Source organism: Pocillopora damicornis, chromosome 2, assembly GCF_964200805.1.
Source record: "Pocillopora damicornis chromosome 2, jaPocDami1.2, whole genome shotgun sequence".
Lineage (NCBI taxonomy): Eukaryota > Metazoa > Cnidaria > Anthozoa > Scleractinia > Pocilloporidae > Pocillopora > Pocillopora damicornis.
Window position 1 is genome coordinate 12,943,669 of NC_142671.1, and position 18,428 is coordinate 12,962,096.

The 18,428-nt window shown below is 36.3% G+C and overlaps 2 protein-coding genes across 4 annotated transcripts in view; one reads left to right on the forward strand and one right to left on the reverse strand.

Annotated features, from left to right (window-relative positions):
• Nucleotides 1-1,469: 1,469 nt before the first annotated feature.
• On the forward strand, nucleotides 1,470-2,551 carry LOC113674770 (uncharacterized). Its single transcript, XM_027191266.2, has one exon. It carries the CDS (start codon nucleotides 1,602-1,604, stop codon nucleotides 2,070-2,072), a length of 471 nt encoding a protein of 156 aa, XP_027047067.2. The 5' UTR covers nucleotides 1,470-1,601; the 3' UTR covers nucleotides 2,073-2,551.
• An 813-nt stretch (nucleotides 2,552-3,364) lies between these two features.
• The window catches only part of LOC113674771 (tyrosine-protein phosphatase non-receptor type 13), a 41,478-nt gene continuing 26,414 nt past the window's right edge, over nucleotides 3,365-18,428 (reverse strand). For 2 of the 3 annotated variants that reach the window (XM_089197590.1, XM_027191267.2), the window contains exons 32-55: nucleotides 18,325-18,384; nucleotides 17,477-17,828; nucleotides 16,329-17,353; nucleotides 15,373-15,525; nucleotides 14,826-14,930; nucleotides 13,930-14,109; nucleotides 13,524-13,799; nucleotides 12,750-12,833; nucleotides 12,572-12,658; nucleotides 12,406-12,497; nucleotides 11,843-11,981; nucleotides 9,360-10,207; nucleotides 8,853-8,991; nucleotides 8,650-8,740; nucleotides 8,440-8,507; nucleotides 8,206-8,247; nucleotides 7,928-8,026; nucleotides 7,726-7,784; nucleotides 7,387-7,462; nucleotides 6,780-6,845; nucleotides 6,340-6,419; nucleotides 5,817-5,889; nucleotides 5,491-5,553; nucleotides 3,365-4,942 (exon numbers count right to left, since the gene is read on the reverse strand). In XM_089197590.1, the coding sequence (XP_089053716.1) occupies nucleotides 4,880-4,942; nucleotides 5,491-5,553; nucleotides 5,817-5,889; nucleotides 6,340-6,419; nucleotides 6,780-6,845; nucleotides 7,387-7,462; nucleotides 7,726-7,784; nucleotides 7,928-8,026; nucleotides 8,206-8,247; nucleotides 8,440-8,507; nucleotides 8,650-8,740; nucleotides 8,853-8,991; nucleotides 9,360-10,207; nucleotides 11,843-11,981; nucleotides 12,406-12,497; nucleotides 12,572-12,658; nucleotides 12,750-12,833; nucleotides 13,524-13,799; nucleotides 13,930-14,109; nucleotides 14,826-14,930; nucleotides 15,373-15,525; nucleotides 16,329-17,353; nucleotides 17,477-17,828; nucleotides 18,325-18,384 (4,320 nt within the window). In that variant the 3' untranslated portion in view covers nucleotides 3,365-4,879. The remainder of the gene's footprint in view (nucleotides 4,943-5,490; nucleotides 5,554-5,816; nucleotides 5,890-6,339; nucleotides 6,420-6,779; nucleotides 6,846-7,386; nucleotides 7,463-7,725; nucleotides 7,785-7,927; nucleotides 8,027-8,205; nucleotides 8,248-8,439; nucleotides 8,508-8,649; nucleotides 8,741-8,852; nucleotides 8,992-9,359; nucleotides 10,208-11,842; nucleotides 11,982-12,405; nucleotides 12,498-12,571; nucleotides 12,659-12,749; nucleotides 12,834-13,523; nucleotides 13,800-13,929; nucleotides 14,110-14,825; nucleotides 14,931-15,372; nucleotides 15,526-16,328; nucleotides 17,354-17,476; nucleotides 17,829-18,324; nucleotides 18,385-18,428) is intronic. The other variant, XM_089197591.1, reaches the window with a different exon arrangement.

Genomic DNA, 18,428 nt, shown 5'->3' on the forward strand with positions numbered 1-18,428 from the left:
AGCTGATGTGTATTATTTGAATTACAAGTCTTATTAGCATGCAAAATCACCTACGGACAAGGCACACACTTTGCACCAAAATAGCTTTGCATCAAGTACATTATCTAGTACATCATTACCATCTTCAGGTATTTCTAATTTACTTGTGAAAATCACACAAATCATAAGCTATATACAGCATACAATCAGCAGCAAATTATTAGAAAGGAATGCAGTAAATTTTAATAAGAATATTACTAAGTAGTTAAATAACAAATAGCCCAGTAAAATTGTGCCCGTTGCTGGGAATTTGGTTCTCAATAAAATTAGCTAAAATAGCCAATCTTGAGTTTTACTGCTCGCTCAAAATGGGCTGGCAGCTTACAATTTGGCCGCCTACAATGAAGTACCTTCCGCTAACTTCACATTTTTCAGACTGCTTTTCAGGAAGAGGTTTGGCCAGCTTTTCTACTACTCAAAAACATTTTGACTGAGCTGTGCAAGTCTTACTAGCATGTAAAAAGCACCTTCAGGTAGATTACAGCAAAGCAGACTTTGTACCAAATGCTCTGCATTAAGTACATCATTAACTTCTTCAAGTATTTCTAGTTTACTTGTGAAAATCCCACAAATCACAAGGTATATTACATTATACATTCCAGTTGACAAAGCAATCAAGGGTAATTTTTTCATAATGGATGCAATGATCTTCAGTATCAAGATTATTTGGTACCTAAATAGTAAAATGTTCGAGAGAAGAAATAATCATAAACATTTTTTCTTTCTCATCAGCATCGACTTCCAAAAGTAATGGATAATGACCACTTAAAACAAAGAAGAAATAAATCAAATTTGTGATTTCACAGGGCTTCAATACGAAACAACTATACATATCTTTTATTTCCTACCACTTACAAGTGGCAGGAATGGCTGAAATGGCCTTCACGTGAACACAACAGAATCCTATGCGTGTGTAACCATGAAGAACTATTTATTCGGTATCGAAATTACATCCCAAATGTCATGATATTTGACTGAAACTCAGCTTACCCATCTTTCGTTTAGACTTCGAAACTTGCTGCTTTTTACCACCGTTTCAATGTTTTCTTGTTGTTCAAAAGGTGGTAGGGCCATTGCAGACCGTGATTTTTTTTTACTTGAGAACCAGATCACAACACCCAAGCCTTTTCACGCTAAATATTAAACTACTGAGATTTCCTTCGCCGCCGTAAGCCGCCATTTTATCTTTCCCTGAATACTAGTTCCCAAGCTTCGAGCCCGAAGGTCTCAGACATGCACTGAAATTATGATATTCGTTATTTCAGGGCCAATTTAGAAATAACGGTAATCGTTATCTTGGTGTCGAGATCATGCTGATCACAACTGAACGCACATTTACCCCTTTCCTCCGCCATCTTGAATGTTGTAAGACAGTGGAACCGAGTCCTTCTCTTTATTTAACACGGTAAAGAGCATTGGTAAAGAGTGCCACGAAATTACTATATCCATAAATTTGGTGCCAATTTAGAAATAACGATAATCGTAATTTCGGTCTCGAGATCATGTTGATGGAATCTAATGCTGACACATAGGGACTGGACACTATCTACGGGAATTTCAAAATGGCGGCCAGTATTAGTTTGAGAGATGCGAAGAAAGCCCTTGTGAAATACCTACCTTACGGTGGTCTAGCTGGCTACTCTATACTTGCACTTCATTCAATGAAAGTTTATGCAGAGCAGATTATCATCGGAAAGAATGCGAGATCAGTTGTGTTCCACGGAGCACTGACCTTGTCAGGGATTGGTATGGCCACATATCTGTACAACAGACCCGTGTTTGATGTCATGGATTCTCCTAGGTCAAAACGTCTCTTATGGAGTTTGTTCGGCACATGGATGTTCAACTTTGGTTCTTTGATGCTTTGGGCGATTTTTAAGGAGATTTCCCCAGACTACAAAGTGATTCGAGCCATTATGGCGCTGGCGTCCAGCGCTGGACTAGTGTATGTCGGTGTAGATTACTTACGTGAAGTTGACAGACTTCGAGTGGGGATCATTGCTGAACGAGAAGAAGGCGCCGTAGAATTATAAAAGCAGGGAATTTATGACGAAAGGCAGTGAACTGTCTCCTCATTAAGACATAGCACAAATAGTATATAGCGGACAAGTTAACTGGCATAATTATTAAAACTTGTTGGTACATTGTACAGATTTGGTAGTTAACACGAATTTTGAGAGACTACAGACCCCTTTCAGTCGACTTTTGTCATGAATGTATTCATTCACGATCGCCTCTATAGCGTAGTTGATGGCTGATTGGGGAATAAAATTGTGTAAGAATTCCTCAAGGTTTTATGATAGCTTTATTGTCATTTGGCAACATACATCCTGACCAGGTTGCAATCAGTTATAATGTGTAAATGTTTTTAACTTTATTGAGGAATAGGACCTAGAGGCAGGGCGGTTCATAACAAACCTAATTGAAGAGATAAAAAAAAATGTTTGTTTACCAATTCTCTCATGCCTCAGTGTTGATGTTCCCTTAGTAAATGAGTATTGGTGAAAGAGTATGGTGTAATCTGTTACCTCTGTCTTGGCCTCATTACTTTCTTTAGTTTTTTCACCCAAAGTAAAACTACACCAAAGAAGTGCCAGGCCACAGGAGGTCCATTAAAAATTACTTAAAGAAGATGAAAGTCCTTACTAGATTTCACGTTCCCCTTGAGTTACCCCCAACATTTTTCTCCAAGGGTGGATCAAAATTGTGACAAAATACCTTAAAAAACTACAACAGCCAAATTAATTCCTAACAGAGCGGTGGTTTTACCGAATCCACTCCTAAATTAACACATGTCTATTATAGTTTAAGTTTCTTGGGGGGTTTTCCGGACATTTTAAGGATTCTTTCTGCATGAACTTTGGTGCACTAAAAATACCAACCTGCAACCTCAAAGTATCCCTTTGTGAGAACCAATCAATATCAGCTCTTAGTAAAAGTGCACTTACCCCTCCCCTAACCCAAAATTAAGCCTAAATTGTTATAAGTTGGCTGTTGTTGGATTAGGGGAGGGGTAGGAACCCAGATTATGATACCCTGGAATATTCTTTTGGTGGCCGATGATACTCACGAAAACCCCCCAACAATACCAGACCTCTAGCCCTTGAGCTCACCCTTTGACAACTGATGAAACTCTGAAGGTACCGAATTGGAGGATAATTCACTAGAATTTCCCACTGTCAAGGCTTATTAAAACCCTGGGGTAGGTGCATTGAAGTACCAAGGCATCTCAGAATATCGCCTCCAAAGTCTAACGATAACCTTAAGTGCTTCCATTTGGAAGGGTATTAAAAAGGTTGCAAAGGAACACATCCAAACAAAGTGGTAAAATAATTTGTTGCTCTTCAAAGGCAAACTTTTTACTTCATTTGCACTCACAATTCTTCTGAACTGTGCTTAATGCTTTGGACATTTTAAAATAACTCATTAAAATGTAGAAAATTATTTCACCCTATTCACTGATAGTTAACATGCACATTCATTTTATATGTTGTTTTCCTGCCATGGTACAGAAGCTCAATTGCTAGAGCTTTAGAATAAACTATTCTAACTTATAGTACATTGTATTGCTACTCCAATCCACTTAGTTTAGAATTGGTTACAACTGTTGCTTAGAATAATCTACAACATGACTTGTCAACACTTGTACTATATAAACTCATATATACAGTAAAAAGCCTAAAATCAGATAAATCTGAATAACTCTCCCCTCTTCCCCCAGCACACACACAGATTTGAAGACCAGAGGAGTTCACAGGTTGCCAAAGAAATCAACTCTGTTCTCCAAAAATCAGTTTTGTGCAGTCCTTAGCAGCCAAGGCTCTAATATTACAATTTTCTCTAAAACTATATGATAAATTATTAAAACACTACTGGATGGCTGGAGACATTGTTTTTTCATCTCTAACAGTAAGATACTCATGACAGAAATTGAAGTTCAAATGCAATAATTACACACAACATCAGACAAGTAGAGCTACAAAATTATTGTAGATGTAAAAAGGTATCAAACAGGATAAGAACTGAAACATATCTGTAATAACTTATTTAAGTACTGGTACTTTACTTTAAGTATATGCTTCAAAACTGACAAAATGTTGTGTTTATGTCTACAGGTAATAATTTCCTTCTTTTAAAAAAAAGGTGTTAGAAATCAAACATCACAGTGATGCCCAGCCAGTAAACATGTACGTAGATATCCTTTCTAGAATATATCATTACCAATAACTTAACAGATGAAGGAAAAAATAATTTTCCTCCTCCTGCTATGTTATCATTAATGATAAACATTGAATTATTCATATCTAGCTGTAACACCTCACTGCAGTTATCACTCCATTCTTGACTATTCCAGTAGACAAGTTTTGTATTCATAAATTCACGACATAACTACAATACTATGAACACATATATTATCTGTATATTTGCAGAACGTAACAAATGAAATAGTGCTTAAGACAATGTGATGCAAATACATATTCATGTGTAGTGACTTAAGATTCTACACACCATGGTAAATGCAAATATTAAAATATTCTTGACTTTTTATCATTTAAAAATAACTATATATCATCCTAGCTATAGCTAAGTTAATGAGCACAAGGATATCTAACTTTTTATCATTTTAAAATAACTATATATCATCCTAGCTATAGCTAAGTTAAAAGCACAAGGACATATATTTTATTAAAAAGGGCAGAAAATCTAAAACCTAAAAAATGCCTCTTGAGGAATATGAAGTACAAATAACTTAACAATACCTGGGAATTTATAAAAAATGGTTTCATGTAAAGAACATGATATGCAACTGTCATTCAATGACATAGGTAAAATGACTCCTCTAGGTAGTTTTCAGTGATTGAAGCACATCCAGACATGCCTTGTAACAGAAAATGTACTGATCCTGTCAAAAAAAAAAAAAAAAACCAAAAAAGTGGTTTACCCTTTGACCCCTAAGAATGACTAAAATCTAATTTCTCCTTACAATGTCACCCCTGAATCACATCTTAACACCTGTGAATAAAGGAAGTGATTGCCAACAAAAGAAACTCTTGATTGTTAAACAAGTTCTCTTGCCAGCAACAAAGGAAATGTATAGGGAACAGTATGGAGAATATGGATACTGATGTTAGGGTGGAAGGGGTTGAATCAAGGAGGAATATGTCTTTCACTTGCATAAGTAGCATCTTTTAAATTATTTATCCCAAATCCTAACCTAGGTAGAGCTTTATAAACATCACACGGACTGAAATTCTAACAGTAACAATTTTGTTGGAGAGAAATAACAAATTTTTTTAGATCATTTTTTACTTTAAGGATGTCACAACCAAATGATAACAGTCTCTAATCTTTGTGGTGTACTTAATGCAACAAAGCTCTTCTATTTTCAAAGTTTTTTTTACAATTTGTCAAAAACTCTGATTAAAAAAACCATCAAATATGTGTTCTTACTTTGGTTTGAATCATGCCTTGCCTTTGCTCTCTCAGATTCCTGATAATTTTGTTAACATCAAACTGCAAAATGGAATGCACACAACATAATCAGATAGACATCAACATCCAGAGGATCACGATTGGATTTTGCTTAAGATGATCTCTCCATGGTTGGCAATTTCATATGCCCCATGGGGATTCAACAGGCAAATTGGCTACTTAAAAACATGACATAGACTAGCTGCTTGTCTCAACTCACTCATTTTTATGATGTAATAAAACATACAAAAAAACTGTGTTGACTCAACAAGAAATCTTTTTCTTTTGTAAAATCTATAGCCTACCAATAAATCCCTCTCCATGAGTCCCATGGCCACATCAATTGTAATGAGAGCACCAGTCCGACCTATTCCCGCACTACAGCATGGAAAAAGAAAAAAAAATTAGACACTATTTTCTTGAACAATATTGCCATGGCTATTTTGTAAAAACATGAGCAATGGGTGGAGTCACATTGACTCTCCCCAGTAAGAGAACATTTTTCTCACTACTAACCAGTAACGAAATGGAATACCAGAGTCCCCTTAATACTAAGACATTTTGGTATGATTGCTCAGGTGAGTATAGAGATAGAAGCATACTGATTGGTTGAGGGTTACATAAAATTTAATCACCCAGCACAAAGTGATTATGACACTGAAGCAATACTGGTACTTTTCAAGATACCGTTAAAAAGTAATTCAATATTCAGTTGCTCCGCACGTCATTGGAGTTATTTTACTAAAAACACCAGATCTTGAGGAATTTTTCAACATTTTTCCTTCTGCTTTAGAGAATGATTGTTGAGTAAGACTGAAGTAAATTCACCTGCAGTGAACAACAATTGGCCCTGGACCATCAGCCAGAAGCCGCATAAATCGAACAAACTCAATTAACTCCACAGCAGTCTGGAAGTAAACAAAAATATTTGCTCAATTCATAATACGCCTACATGTCAAAATTCCGCATTTCAAAGAACCCATAAAAAATAGTGAATGTGCCCTTGATTTTTTTTTTAATTTAAGTACATTACAGTTCCTTAGTAAGTGGTGCCATGCAAGGTGACAGCCAAAAAACTAGTAAGAGAGTACTTGCCCTCTGTCCCTCTGAGAAAACAACCCAGGTTTGCACTGAAGCCCTCATTTCTTTTGACAGAGTAAAATGGTAAAACTTTCAGTGTTATTTTCCTTGATTGATAAATAACTCATATTCATTGCTTTATAAATAAAAGGCATGTGTTTATTATGAAAACTGATTTAATAAACTACCTTTGGTACACCATGATCAGGCCATGTGGTAAAGTTAATGTGAGACACTGTTCTAGTTTCACCAGTCTATAGATTTTAAAAGACACAATCATATGTATTAGCAAAGTAACATACACTGTTATTAAGGTAGTGTTACAATCAATTACACAAATTTTATTCAATGTCTTTTATTACCAACTTACAGTGTATAGAAGAGGTACATAGAAGAAGTGCAAAGGCCCTCAAATCGATTTTACCAAAGGTTGTGATATTAACATTTTTTCCAGCCTTGGTTGCCCCATTTTTAACCCGATTGCATCGCATTAACCCTTTAAACACTAAGAGTGACCAGCATCTAGTTTCTCCTTACAATAATACTGCTGAATTATTCATTTAAGATCATGAGAATAAAGAAAATGATCACCAACTAAATAAGCTATTGATTGTTGAACAAATTCTCCTTTTCAGTACCTTAGGAAATGTATAGATAACAGTATGGAGAATCTAAATACTGATGTTAGGGTGTAAAGGGTTAAGATAACATTATACAACAAAGATTAAGTCACACAAACAAATCAAGAACTACTTTTAAAATTACTTCCAGTAAAAGGTTGTTTGTCAACTCTACCTGAAGGTTGTTGATTTCAAATTCTCTTTCAACAAATGAATCAAAATCCTCCTTTCTTTGAAGACTCACTGACATACTTCATTAAACAAAGACAAAATGGAAAATGTCAAAATTAAGCAACCAATTTCTGCAAGAGGAAGCTCTCTTTTTGTAGCCAGATGACCTCAGAATATTATGTGAAATGAATGTACAACTGCTGTCAGTAAGATAGTTAAAGATTAAAAGTTGGTATATTTCGAAATTCTCATCAAAATCATGCTTGATAGTGTATTGAAATAGTCAGAGGAATCAACCAACTAAACAGTTCTTTATTGTTTAATAGTTAATGTATACACCAACCTTTCTCTGAAAACCAAAGGTTGATCCTCAGATTCAGGCCAATATCTGTGACACTTCACCTAAGGAAAAAACATTGTAGATATTCAAGCCTTTGGGTAATCCCTACAGGTAATAGACAGAGTAATAAATTGCATCATCTTGTATATAAAATTTCAATTGTTGCTTGACACAAAAAAATAATAAACAGCATGAAATTGTTTACCTTTCCTCCCTCTTGCTCTAGTGTTACCATTGCAATAACTATCACTTCCTGTTCCCAGATCATTTGCCAGAAATCTTCAGTAGTATTGGGGAGAGGACCCTAAAACAAAAACATGATTGAGTTCAGTCAAGTGAAATCTTTCACTAATGCAAAGACAATCACAATTCTACTCAAGGAATCTAACTGATCAGGAGGTTAGCTGCAACTATCATGTGATCAATGTAGGAGGCTAGGGCACTCTCCTTATCAGTCTATAAGAAATACATTCTTATCAATACCTGAGTGGCAATGTAGTGATAGATGTCATCACCAACTGGAATCTGAAATGTTCATGAAATACAACCAATTGAGTAAAACTGGAATAAAACTATAAATCAAGTGAGCACATTGGATCCCTTACAGGGTATGGCCAAAGAAACACATAATTCCGTAAGTCAGCCACTAGCAGATAGTTCCATTTGGCCTTGGCACACAAAACATAGGACAAATAGTTTCAATGACAAACACTTCACCTTCACATAGCTGGCATTTATGTAATCATTGTCTCCATCTCCACTCAACTTAACTCTTGTCTTGTCAACTAGAGATAAAAATAAATTAATCTAGTAAGTACCCTGAACAAAAAAAAACCAGGTTCTTACCACAATTCTCATCATTATAAGTAGGGTGAAAAAAAGAGCACAGTCATGTAAAGCATTGATGACCACAGATTAATTACTTACAAGGCAGCACATTTCTGTATCTGTTCTTTTCCTTGTTTGCTGATCTCTTCCCTGTATCACACCCATCTGTTTGTTTTATCTCTCTCAGTGCCTATAACATTAGCAGAGGAAATTTGCATCAAAGTATTCTGAACCATTTTCATACGAGTAAATTGGCATTAGTTCCTACAAGAGAAACCAAAAGCCAACTTTGATGTACACACCTTAAACTCTTCTGCAGGAACATTTGAGTCTAGCTTTTCTTGTACAGTCCTAATAAGGTCATTGAGCTGATGTCCTGTGTAGCGACCATTTTCATTCACATCAATCAATGGTTCTGTTGCAGTGAGTGGCTCCTCTCTACTACAGCAAAACACACAAAATAAAATTAAAACTTAGTATTCATACTCTAAAGCACTCCAATGGAAGGATGTTGCTAGTGAGAGATGGGTCTGTCCAATCTTTATGCAAGTACACCACTGTATATCCACAATCTGGATTTGATCTCATAATGGTCAAGAGAGCAGACCTCAAACTAACTACATTTACTTGCCATCCTCTCTGAGGTCTATTCATTTTTCAGTTAACTGGTCTATTCATCAATTATCCAAAAACCTATCCTACAATTCTACCCTCCCATTAAAAAAGTACCACTCTATTCCTAATGGTGTATGCTGATGAGACCTTAATTTTACATGCAAATTAGGAAAGTAAATTCATTTGAATCTTACCTGTCACGTCCACTAACTGTACCATTTACAACTGGTGTAGAATATGAATTATTCCCTGAAAACTTTGGCAAAGATTCTACTCTTGGAGGTGGTTTGACTGGTGGCTCATCATCATCTGAGGGTAAAGGTGTGGTTAGGATTGGTGGTGGCACATCAGATGGTCTTCCTATCTCATCAAGAGAATTCCCATTCCTAGGAAGATCTTGATTGTCTGTTTGGTTACCATCGGCTGTCTCCTCTCCTAATGTGGCGTCAGGCTCATTCAACATGTTAATCATAAGCTGGCTGTTGCCTCTTAGCATGTCAAATACATCTTCATCGTCAATGTCAATATCATCATCATCATCATCATCATCATCATCATCATCACTACTTTTGTCTCCATTGCTATTGTCTTGAGCAAGTCCATTATTTGATAGTGAGCTGAGTTGTTTCACATCTGTATGATTAACTTCATGTGCATCACTAATGCTTGGTTTAGGTATGTTTCTCATATCATGAACTATATTGGTGTAGCCTGCTGGTGGACTAGATCCACTTTTGAAAAACTGTCGGGATTTTATAGAAACTGAATCTGGAGTTGCTTCATTATCACTGTAACCACTCTCCCACTGTGAGTCAAACTCACGTGGATCTATTGAGGGCAAAGACTCTGGGGGTGAAGGAGGAGGTTCAAGTGATCCAAGTAAGGATGATAAAACAGAATCCGTGTCTTGCTTTTGTAACCTAGGTAGTTCATGTTGGATTTGACTTGTGGGAGGTGATGATTTAACATTTGCTGCTGAGATGGCATTCAAAAGTTCAGTGACATCATCTTCATCTTGTATGTTAGTGGATCCACTGAGTGTCTGTAAAAGGGAGTCAAAACTCTGAATAATTGTTTAAGAATGCCATGTTTTGTTCTGACAATATTTAACTCTTACCCCATTACTTCTCAATAACACAATCAAAATTTTAAGTTGACATTTTATTTTAATGTTTATTGAAATTTAAAACAATTACTTTTTTTATGTACTTAATAAAATAAGCTATTTAAACTGCCATGTTTTATTGAACATTGATATTCATAATTATCTAAATTCCTAACTGTATTTCCTTTAAGTTTTTTTTTTACATTGAAAAGCTGAAATTAATTTCAACTTTATGTGCTGATAGCAGAGCAAGGTTAGCATTTGCTTTCATGTTTTGTTACTGTAAAATTAACCCATACTATCCTTGAGATACTCAAATTGTAACTTTGGGGAAAAAGTATATTAACTAACAAATACAACATGCTAGGTTACTTCAAGCTCTCTTTCCCAAGTCATTAATCACAGATTCAAACCAAAGTTCCTCTCAGTAAGAAATTTATCAACCCTCTTCTTTTCCACTTAACAGCTCTAATTTTAGTACTTCTAATATTAAATCTAGAGCAATTTTTCTAGTATCTCTTTAAGTTATGTAAATTTTTTCTGACCATTTGCATTGATATTTCATTTAAATGATTATACAGTTTTTAGATATGAATTAAAGATGTAACAATTCAATTTATTCCATTTTAAACTCATTTTATGGTTAACAAATCCAAGTATTTCAGCCAGAGATAAACTGTTTACTCATGCAACCCTGAGGTCAAATCATGTCTGGCTGGAGTATTACAAAAAAAACCAAAATTAAAACTTACTGCGAAGAGAAGGGTAAGCATTTTAAATCTGTCCTCTGTAAAATCTTGTCTTAGTTAAGGAGAATCCCACTCTGACATGCAGTGAGAACATGAATGAAAATCAAGGGAATTTAACTGATAAATAATGTTAGTTAAAACGAAAGATATCTTATAACAGGAAAAGGTGCAGCCCAGACTGATATCTGATTTAACTTCCATGCCCTTGGGGCATTTTATTCTTAAATCTGTTACCTTAGCACTGCAACAAATAATCAGTCAGCCATCCTTGTAATATTCAAATTGCTAAACCTCAATTCATTTGAAGGCCAAATGTTAACAGACTGTGGTATATCATTAGGTTGTTTATCTAAAGAACATCTTTAAAGAAATCACTGAAAATGTAACTTAATACATGGCCGGGGGCATAAATGCTGCAATCAAATTTACAAAGAGAGAAACCAAATTTGGGGAAACTACGTCATATGCCTTCAGCCTTCAGCCTTCGATCAGCCCACAATTTTCAAGATTTGCTACTAATTAGTATTAATTTCCCAGCAAGATTAAGTGTATTATATCTTAAGCCTCAATATTTTTATTGCATTTATTTCAAGATGTGGCTTTAAAATCAGTGACCAGTTAAATAAAGAATTTATGGCTTGACCAAAAGTTTAGGCATTATTTAGGATCATTTTATGGTTATTGACAGGATTATATCAACAGAAAGATTTAAGTCGGATACAATGGTACACTTCTAATCAGGTAAGAGTACTTCTTTTACAAGATGATAAGGCACAAAATAAATTTAAGATCATGGTGACTCAGTTCAAGGATTTTAAAATACCTTGTCCTTGTCCTCTAAGGTGATATCAAGGTCAACAGAGTGAGGTGCTCTTTCAAAAGGAGCTCTTGTGGCCTCTGATGATCCTAAGGATCCCTTTGGTGAAGACACAGAAGCATCTGCTCCATACAGTTTAGATGGTCTGTTAGATAGAAAAACAAAACAAAAACTGCTCAACAAATAACCAAATCTAGCTTCTTTATGTTTTATATTGACTTAATGGGTATAAATTCCTAACAATATACCACCCATTAGCAAGGAAAGTGGTGTTTCACTTATTCATTGACTGGCTGGCTCAGAGTCCAGTTTCCGATCATTTTTCAGTTCACAGAAATTAATTCATTCTTTTTTACTAAACTGTACTCATTCACCACTGTGTTGTTAAAGGGGCAGATATTGACCTCTAATTCTGTAAAAATTGTTAATTACTTGTTGCTTTGAAAATGTCTTCCTTCCTTGTTCAACAGAATAGGCAGCCACATAATTTAAAAGTTTGATTTCATTCAAAGTTTGTAGTGTGTGTTCTCCAAATCCAAAAAAAAATTTTTTTATGAAGAGGTGCATACCTCCTAATTTCCAGTTCCACTGTTCCTGTAATTTTTCTTAACATACCAATGACCCTTGCATGACTGAGACCTTGAACATCTTCTCCATTGACCTGATTAAGATAAAATGAGTATCAGACACAGAAAAAAATTCTCTTAATACAAATTGCATAACATACAATCATACCTGCAAGATCTGATCACCAACTTTTAACCTGCCGTCACTCTCAGCAACACTTCCTGGGCTTATTGTCTTGATAAAAATTCCTTGGGCCTACAACACAATCATGACAACAAAACATTTCAATAGGTGACAAATCACTGGTCAAGAACACTTGAATACCAAAATTATATCATTCACTCACATTTGAATTAAATGTTGGTGCAGCAACCAGACTAAAGCCAAATCCGCGTGGACCTTTATCAAGCTTCATGGTAAACTGCTCACCCTAGTATCAGGAAATATAAAAGAAAAAAAACTGAAATCTTAAATATGTCACCATTGTGAGGTGGTTGAGGATTTAAGAAGTCTAGAGATCACTTTGTTCACTCTGCCACTGAATTGTATTTTTCCTATTTCAATTCCCCTGCTCTTTACTGGATTGTAACATGTTGAATGCTAACTAAATCTGGAAATAAAGCTAGTAACCATATGTAGTATTCATAGGTCCTGAATTTTGTAATGTCTTTGAAACAGTTTAACAATTACAGCTAAATCAATTTGATTACTGACAAATTAAACCGAGATATGCACATCATACATTGGTTTTGCTGGAGTATACTAGTCACCAAAATTTCTTAGAAAAACACAAATGAACCCTTAAGAATTGCTCTCCTAAACGTACTTTCATACCAAATAAATTTTCAAATGTTTGAATACACTAACAGCTGACTATAACTGTGTCACAGCAACTGTACTGCAATGTGTCTGATGTATAGCCAGCTTGGCTGTTTTTTTTTGTGTAGGAGTTCTGAGAAATAAAATCACAATAGATATGGGGATGTGCTTCCACGTGTTCTACAATACATCTTCAGTTCCACTGAAAAAAGCGACAAGAAGGAGTGCTACTTGTTTAAAGAGTAAACAGTTCTATCTGTCAATCAAACAACCAAAGCCAGAAAAATGGTCAAAGACACACCTTGGCCTCTTCATCATCATCATCAATCTCTTTTCTTTCACCATTTTCATCTCTGCTGTCATATGCATCATCACTTGAACCAGTCCTGTTCTCATCTGGGATATCAAGAGACTGTGTTGGGCTAAGGACTTCAGGGCTTGTCTGTTGATTCATGGAATATTTGGATTCAACTTGGCAAGGTCTTCTTTCCACCAACAACCTAGCAACTGGTCTTGCTGCATCTAGATGCTGTCTAGCTGCCACAAAGCCGAGGCCATCTACTTTAGTGCCATTGATCTGAAAATGGAAGTAAATTAGATTTACAAATTGTGTAAAATTGATTAAAAGTGATAAAATCTAGTGAAAGTCCAATATTAACTGTGTTTTAACACTTATAATACTAAAAAAAACCTATGACAATACATGCCTCTAAAATTCTGTCTCCTCGTCGCAAACTCCCCTGAGTAGCTGCTGGCTCCCCTGGGACAACATCCTCAACATAAATCTTTTGGTCTTCACCCTCTCTAATCAACAGACCAATTCTACCTTGGGTTGTTCTTGTCAGATTGACAACTTCCACTGGGCCTGACTTAGTTGAGCCCACAAGCTGGAAAGCAAATAATTATTTATAAGCAATTTAATATCTTCTTTTTGCTCATGGTACAACTACCTATGTATCACTATCTCTGTGCATTTGGATGAAGATTGTTTGGGCTTTTGCAAGTCTAAGTGAAGTCTGACTTGTGTGCCCTCCCTTGGGAAATGAAATATTAGAAAAGCTCCCTGGTTTCAACTTGAATCTCTGTTGTATTTTCCCCATTCCCACGCTAAACAAAAGTTTGCATCATTCTGAACAAATTGGCTAATCTGCTCTGGCAAGAATCACACAAACTGACAATTGTTTTATACAAAAATCACCTGCCCTGCAGGTGATTATCAAGGAAGTTAAGTGCATCATCCATTCACTGAGCCATTATTCATATTCTCCACACCAGTCGCTGTACATTTTTTAAGGTGTCCACAAGAAGAATTTGTTTGACAGTTAAGTGCTTCTTTTGTTGGTGATTTTTTCCTTTAATCTCATGACTTTAATGTTTATTTAAGTGGTGATATTGCAAAGAGAAGTCAGATGCTAGTCATTCTTCAGAGCCAAAGGGTTAACCTGGACATCTTAACATGTACCAACATGGCTTAAGTGGATTGAGCCAAACTATGAAAAGCTAAAATTTTTTAAGTTAGGAAAGCAGCCATTTGAAGAGAGGAGCACAACACATTCCATAGAAATACCTACAGGGGAAACAAGATATGTACTTTGGAACTCACCCCTGTTGGTCTTCTAAGCACTACAAGTTTAACATGCTGCTTTGTAGCTCGTAAAACATTGACAGCATCCATGTGCTTCATACTTGAAATATTGTTGTCATCCACCTTCGGAAGAAAAAAAAAAGAACTCATGATCTTAATACCAGTAGACCAAGAGCAGTTTATGATACATTTTTAGTCATCACCATGCAGGGAAGAAAAATGTAAGGGACATGAAATGAATATTTCAATGAATAAAGTTAACAAATGAATTAAAAGAAGCTATCAGCCAATTAAGGCATCCACTAATACAGAACCCTTAGAGATCTCAAGTTTTGCAAGGTAGTTGACATGTGTTCAGATAGCTTTCTCTCATTAACTTTTAGATTGAACATGTGCTCCAAAATAGGTATGAAAGAGAAGAGTGGGGCAGCACTGGACCATCTGATGCCAAGCTTTGAAATAATCCCTCTAATCTTATTCTGTCAACTTACCACTGAATTGCCACTGAATTTATTTTGTAAACTTGCTACTACATTCATCATCTCACAATCTAGTGTTTCCTTACCATCAGTATTTGATCTCCCTGACGCAAACGGCCATCCTCTTTAGCAGGACCACCAACAATATCCCGCACAAAGCACCCGCCAACAGTGTCTGCTCCTCCTGACAGAGTGAAACCAAGCCCACCAGAACCTTTCACCAAATCTATGTATAATACCTGTTCATGAATGAGAAGGATTTATAATATTTTAATTTAGAGAACTTGGTTGAAGGTTCTTTTTCTTTGCTTCATGCAAGAGATAGTTGTGTGATTCTCTAAGTACATCTCAGAAAATACTCATGGATCCATTTGCTCACCATAAAGTGATTCATGACATATCATAACTGGATCACATTACTACTTGGATGGTACAGAAACCTTTCGCATTCATTTACATTTATTTTCTTGATCGGTATGAAATAAACATTATTTCTCAGCAGACTTTTAAAATTTTGACCAATTCCAAGGAGGTTTACTGAATAATAGTTATCAGTGGTGCAGGAATTTGAACTGGACATGTGAAAAAAGGGGCAAGTTTCTAGAGAAACTGTGGTGCTGTGTTGTGGGAGAGTATAACAGGGTAATTTGGTATTATCAACAAGTTAATAACATAAATTGGCCACTGCAAAGAGTTTCAAAGCTGACATTTTGAGCATTAGCCCTTTGTCAGAGCACATGATGAAGGGCTTATGTTCAAAACATCAGCTTTGAAACTCTTTACGGTGGCCAAGTTAAATTAACAATTAGGTTAATACTAGTTGTTTAACCTGGATATGCAAAAACCTTACATGCTGGAGGACTTACCATAAAGTTCACAGGAGTGAGAGAAGGGGAAATAAAGAGTGACTGAGTGATGAGAAGTGAATTTTGGGTTTTAACAATATTGGGTCTTACAAATTATGGGGATGTTCAAGGACAGACTCACAGGCACCATAGACTTAAAAATTGATCATGACTGACAGAAAAGAACATTGCAATACCTCTTCCTTAGGAGTCATGCTTGCAGATTTTTTTTCATCCTCAATTTTTGGTGTGGAAATTGTTGCTTCATCATTGTCTTTTTCAATAAGCTCTTCCACTTCATCCACATCAGACCCCTCAGACTCTGACGAAGACGGAATGGAAACCACTTCCTCCTGTAATGGTGGACCATCACTTACTACAGATGCTTTTACTGATTCTGCTACATTGGGCTGAACCTTTCCTTCCTCTTGAGATTCAATGATGGAAAGTTTCCCCATAAGTTCCTGTACATTTGCTACATCATATATAGAGTGATCAGCTGGGATAATGTCAATTGAAGATGTTCTCCGTGAGTCCTCCACATCACTTGACTCATCTTCAGCTAATGGTGCATCACCAAGGGAAGATACATCCCCATCTTCATCCTCTTCACTGTGATGGAAAGCCTCTTGTCTACTGATTTTGGTACTTTCTGTTGGTCTGACTGATATCACATTAGGAGGAGAATTTGTTGATACTAAAGTGTTGTGCACAGTCTTGACCTGAATGACTGGTTCAGAGCTTCTGTTAACAAGCTCAGGGCGATTGAATTCAGAGTGATCAGGGTACTTCACTGGTTCAGTGGCCATCAGACTAGACCTCAAACTGACAGGTGCCTCTGTGTTTGAGGACTCTTGTACCTTTACAATCTCTTCTTTAGGTGAATGCCGTCCTCTGGTTGATGAATCTGATGACCGTGTACTTAGCGACGGTGAATGATCACTTCTCAGCTTATTTTGGATGTCTGCAAGAATTTGGGCGGGGTCCACATCACTGGCATTGGACCCTGTTCTTTGTAAAAGAGATGGAGGGATTGAGGATGGGTCTCGCTTAACAAGAAGCTTTACTTCTTGGGGACCCATACGTATATGATTTATGGCTTCCTGATGGGTGACACCATGCATGTTATTTCCATTAACTTTGAGAACAATGTCGCCAATCTGAAGTTTGCCACAAGATGCTGCAGGTTGTCCTGGAAACATCTTCTTGATTCTGAGGAAACCTAAACAAGCAGGAAATGAAGTGTTCAAAAAGTCTGCAAACTTCCAAAGAAAACACACTTTTGAGAATTTAGAATTTTACATCATCAATTCTGTGTGGCATGTACATAAAAATTTACACTCACCACCATGCTCTTCCCCAGCTCCCTTTCCACCAACCAGGCTCAGCCCTAGGCCTCCCACACCTTTCACAAGCTCTACCATAAAAGGCTTATCAGAAGGTTGGGACCTTGCCTTTTTTCCAGAGGACTTTGGAATGTTGACTGCTACAGAGCGGTCCAAGACAAGTCTAGTTCTTTGAGGGGCCATTTTTATGGTCTCGACAGCCTGTTTGTGAGTGACTCCCACCAAGCTGATACCATTCACCTGCAAGATACGATCACCAATTTGCACCCTGCCATCCATATCAGCTGGGCCATTGGGAAGAAGAGACTTGATGTAGATTCCACCGAGCTTGACACTGGTATTTATTCCACCCTAATAGAAACAAAAATTTAAAATTCTTTGTAAGCACAAGATTCAGCTAACAGTGAGAAGTACCGCAACTGTTACCCCTTAACCCTTAAATTCCCACAAGTGACTAAGACAGAATTTCTCCTTGCAATATCAATACAATATCAAGCAGAAAAGTGACGAGAATAAAGAAAAATATCAATTAGGAGATAAGTTGATCCGATACAAAATTATCAATAATAACATCATAAGAATTGTTAGGTAGACAGTAAGGAGATTTACTGAATGAGGTATCTGATTGATAAGCGCGGTGGCTTCCTGGGTCTCCTCGCCTTCTAGCTATAACCACTGTAAATAAATTTTTTGTATTGTGTAAATAAGGCAAATAAAGATAATGATAATTATAACTTCAACCTACTATAGATTTCCAACTAAATTAGTTAAGGGAATTAATCAAAGCACTAATCATATCAGTCCAAAGCTTTCTCTGCTCAGTGATGATAGAAATTTAAACACTTACACTGACACTCAAACCTAGGCCTCCATCTCTCTTCTCTAATTCAACAACAAAAGCTTTTTCCTAAAATGAGGAAAATGGTAAAAGCAAATTAGATTTGGGATGAT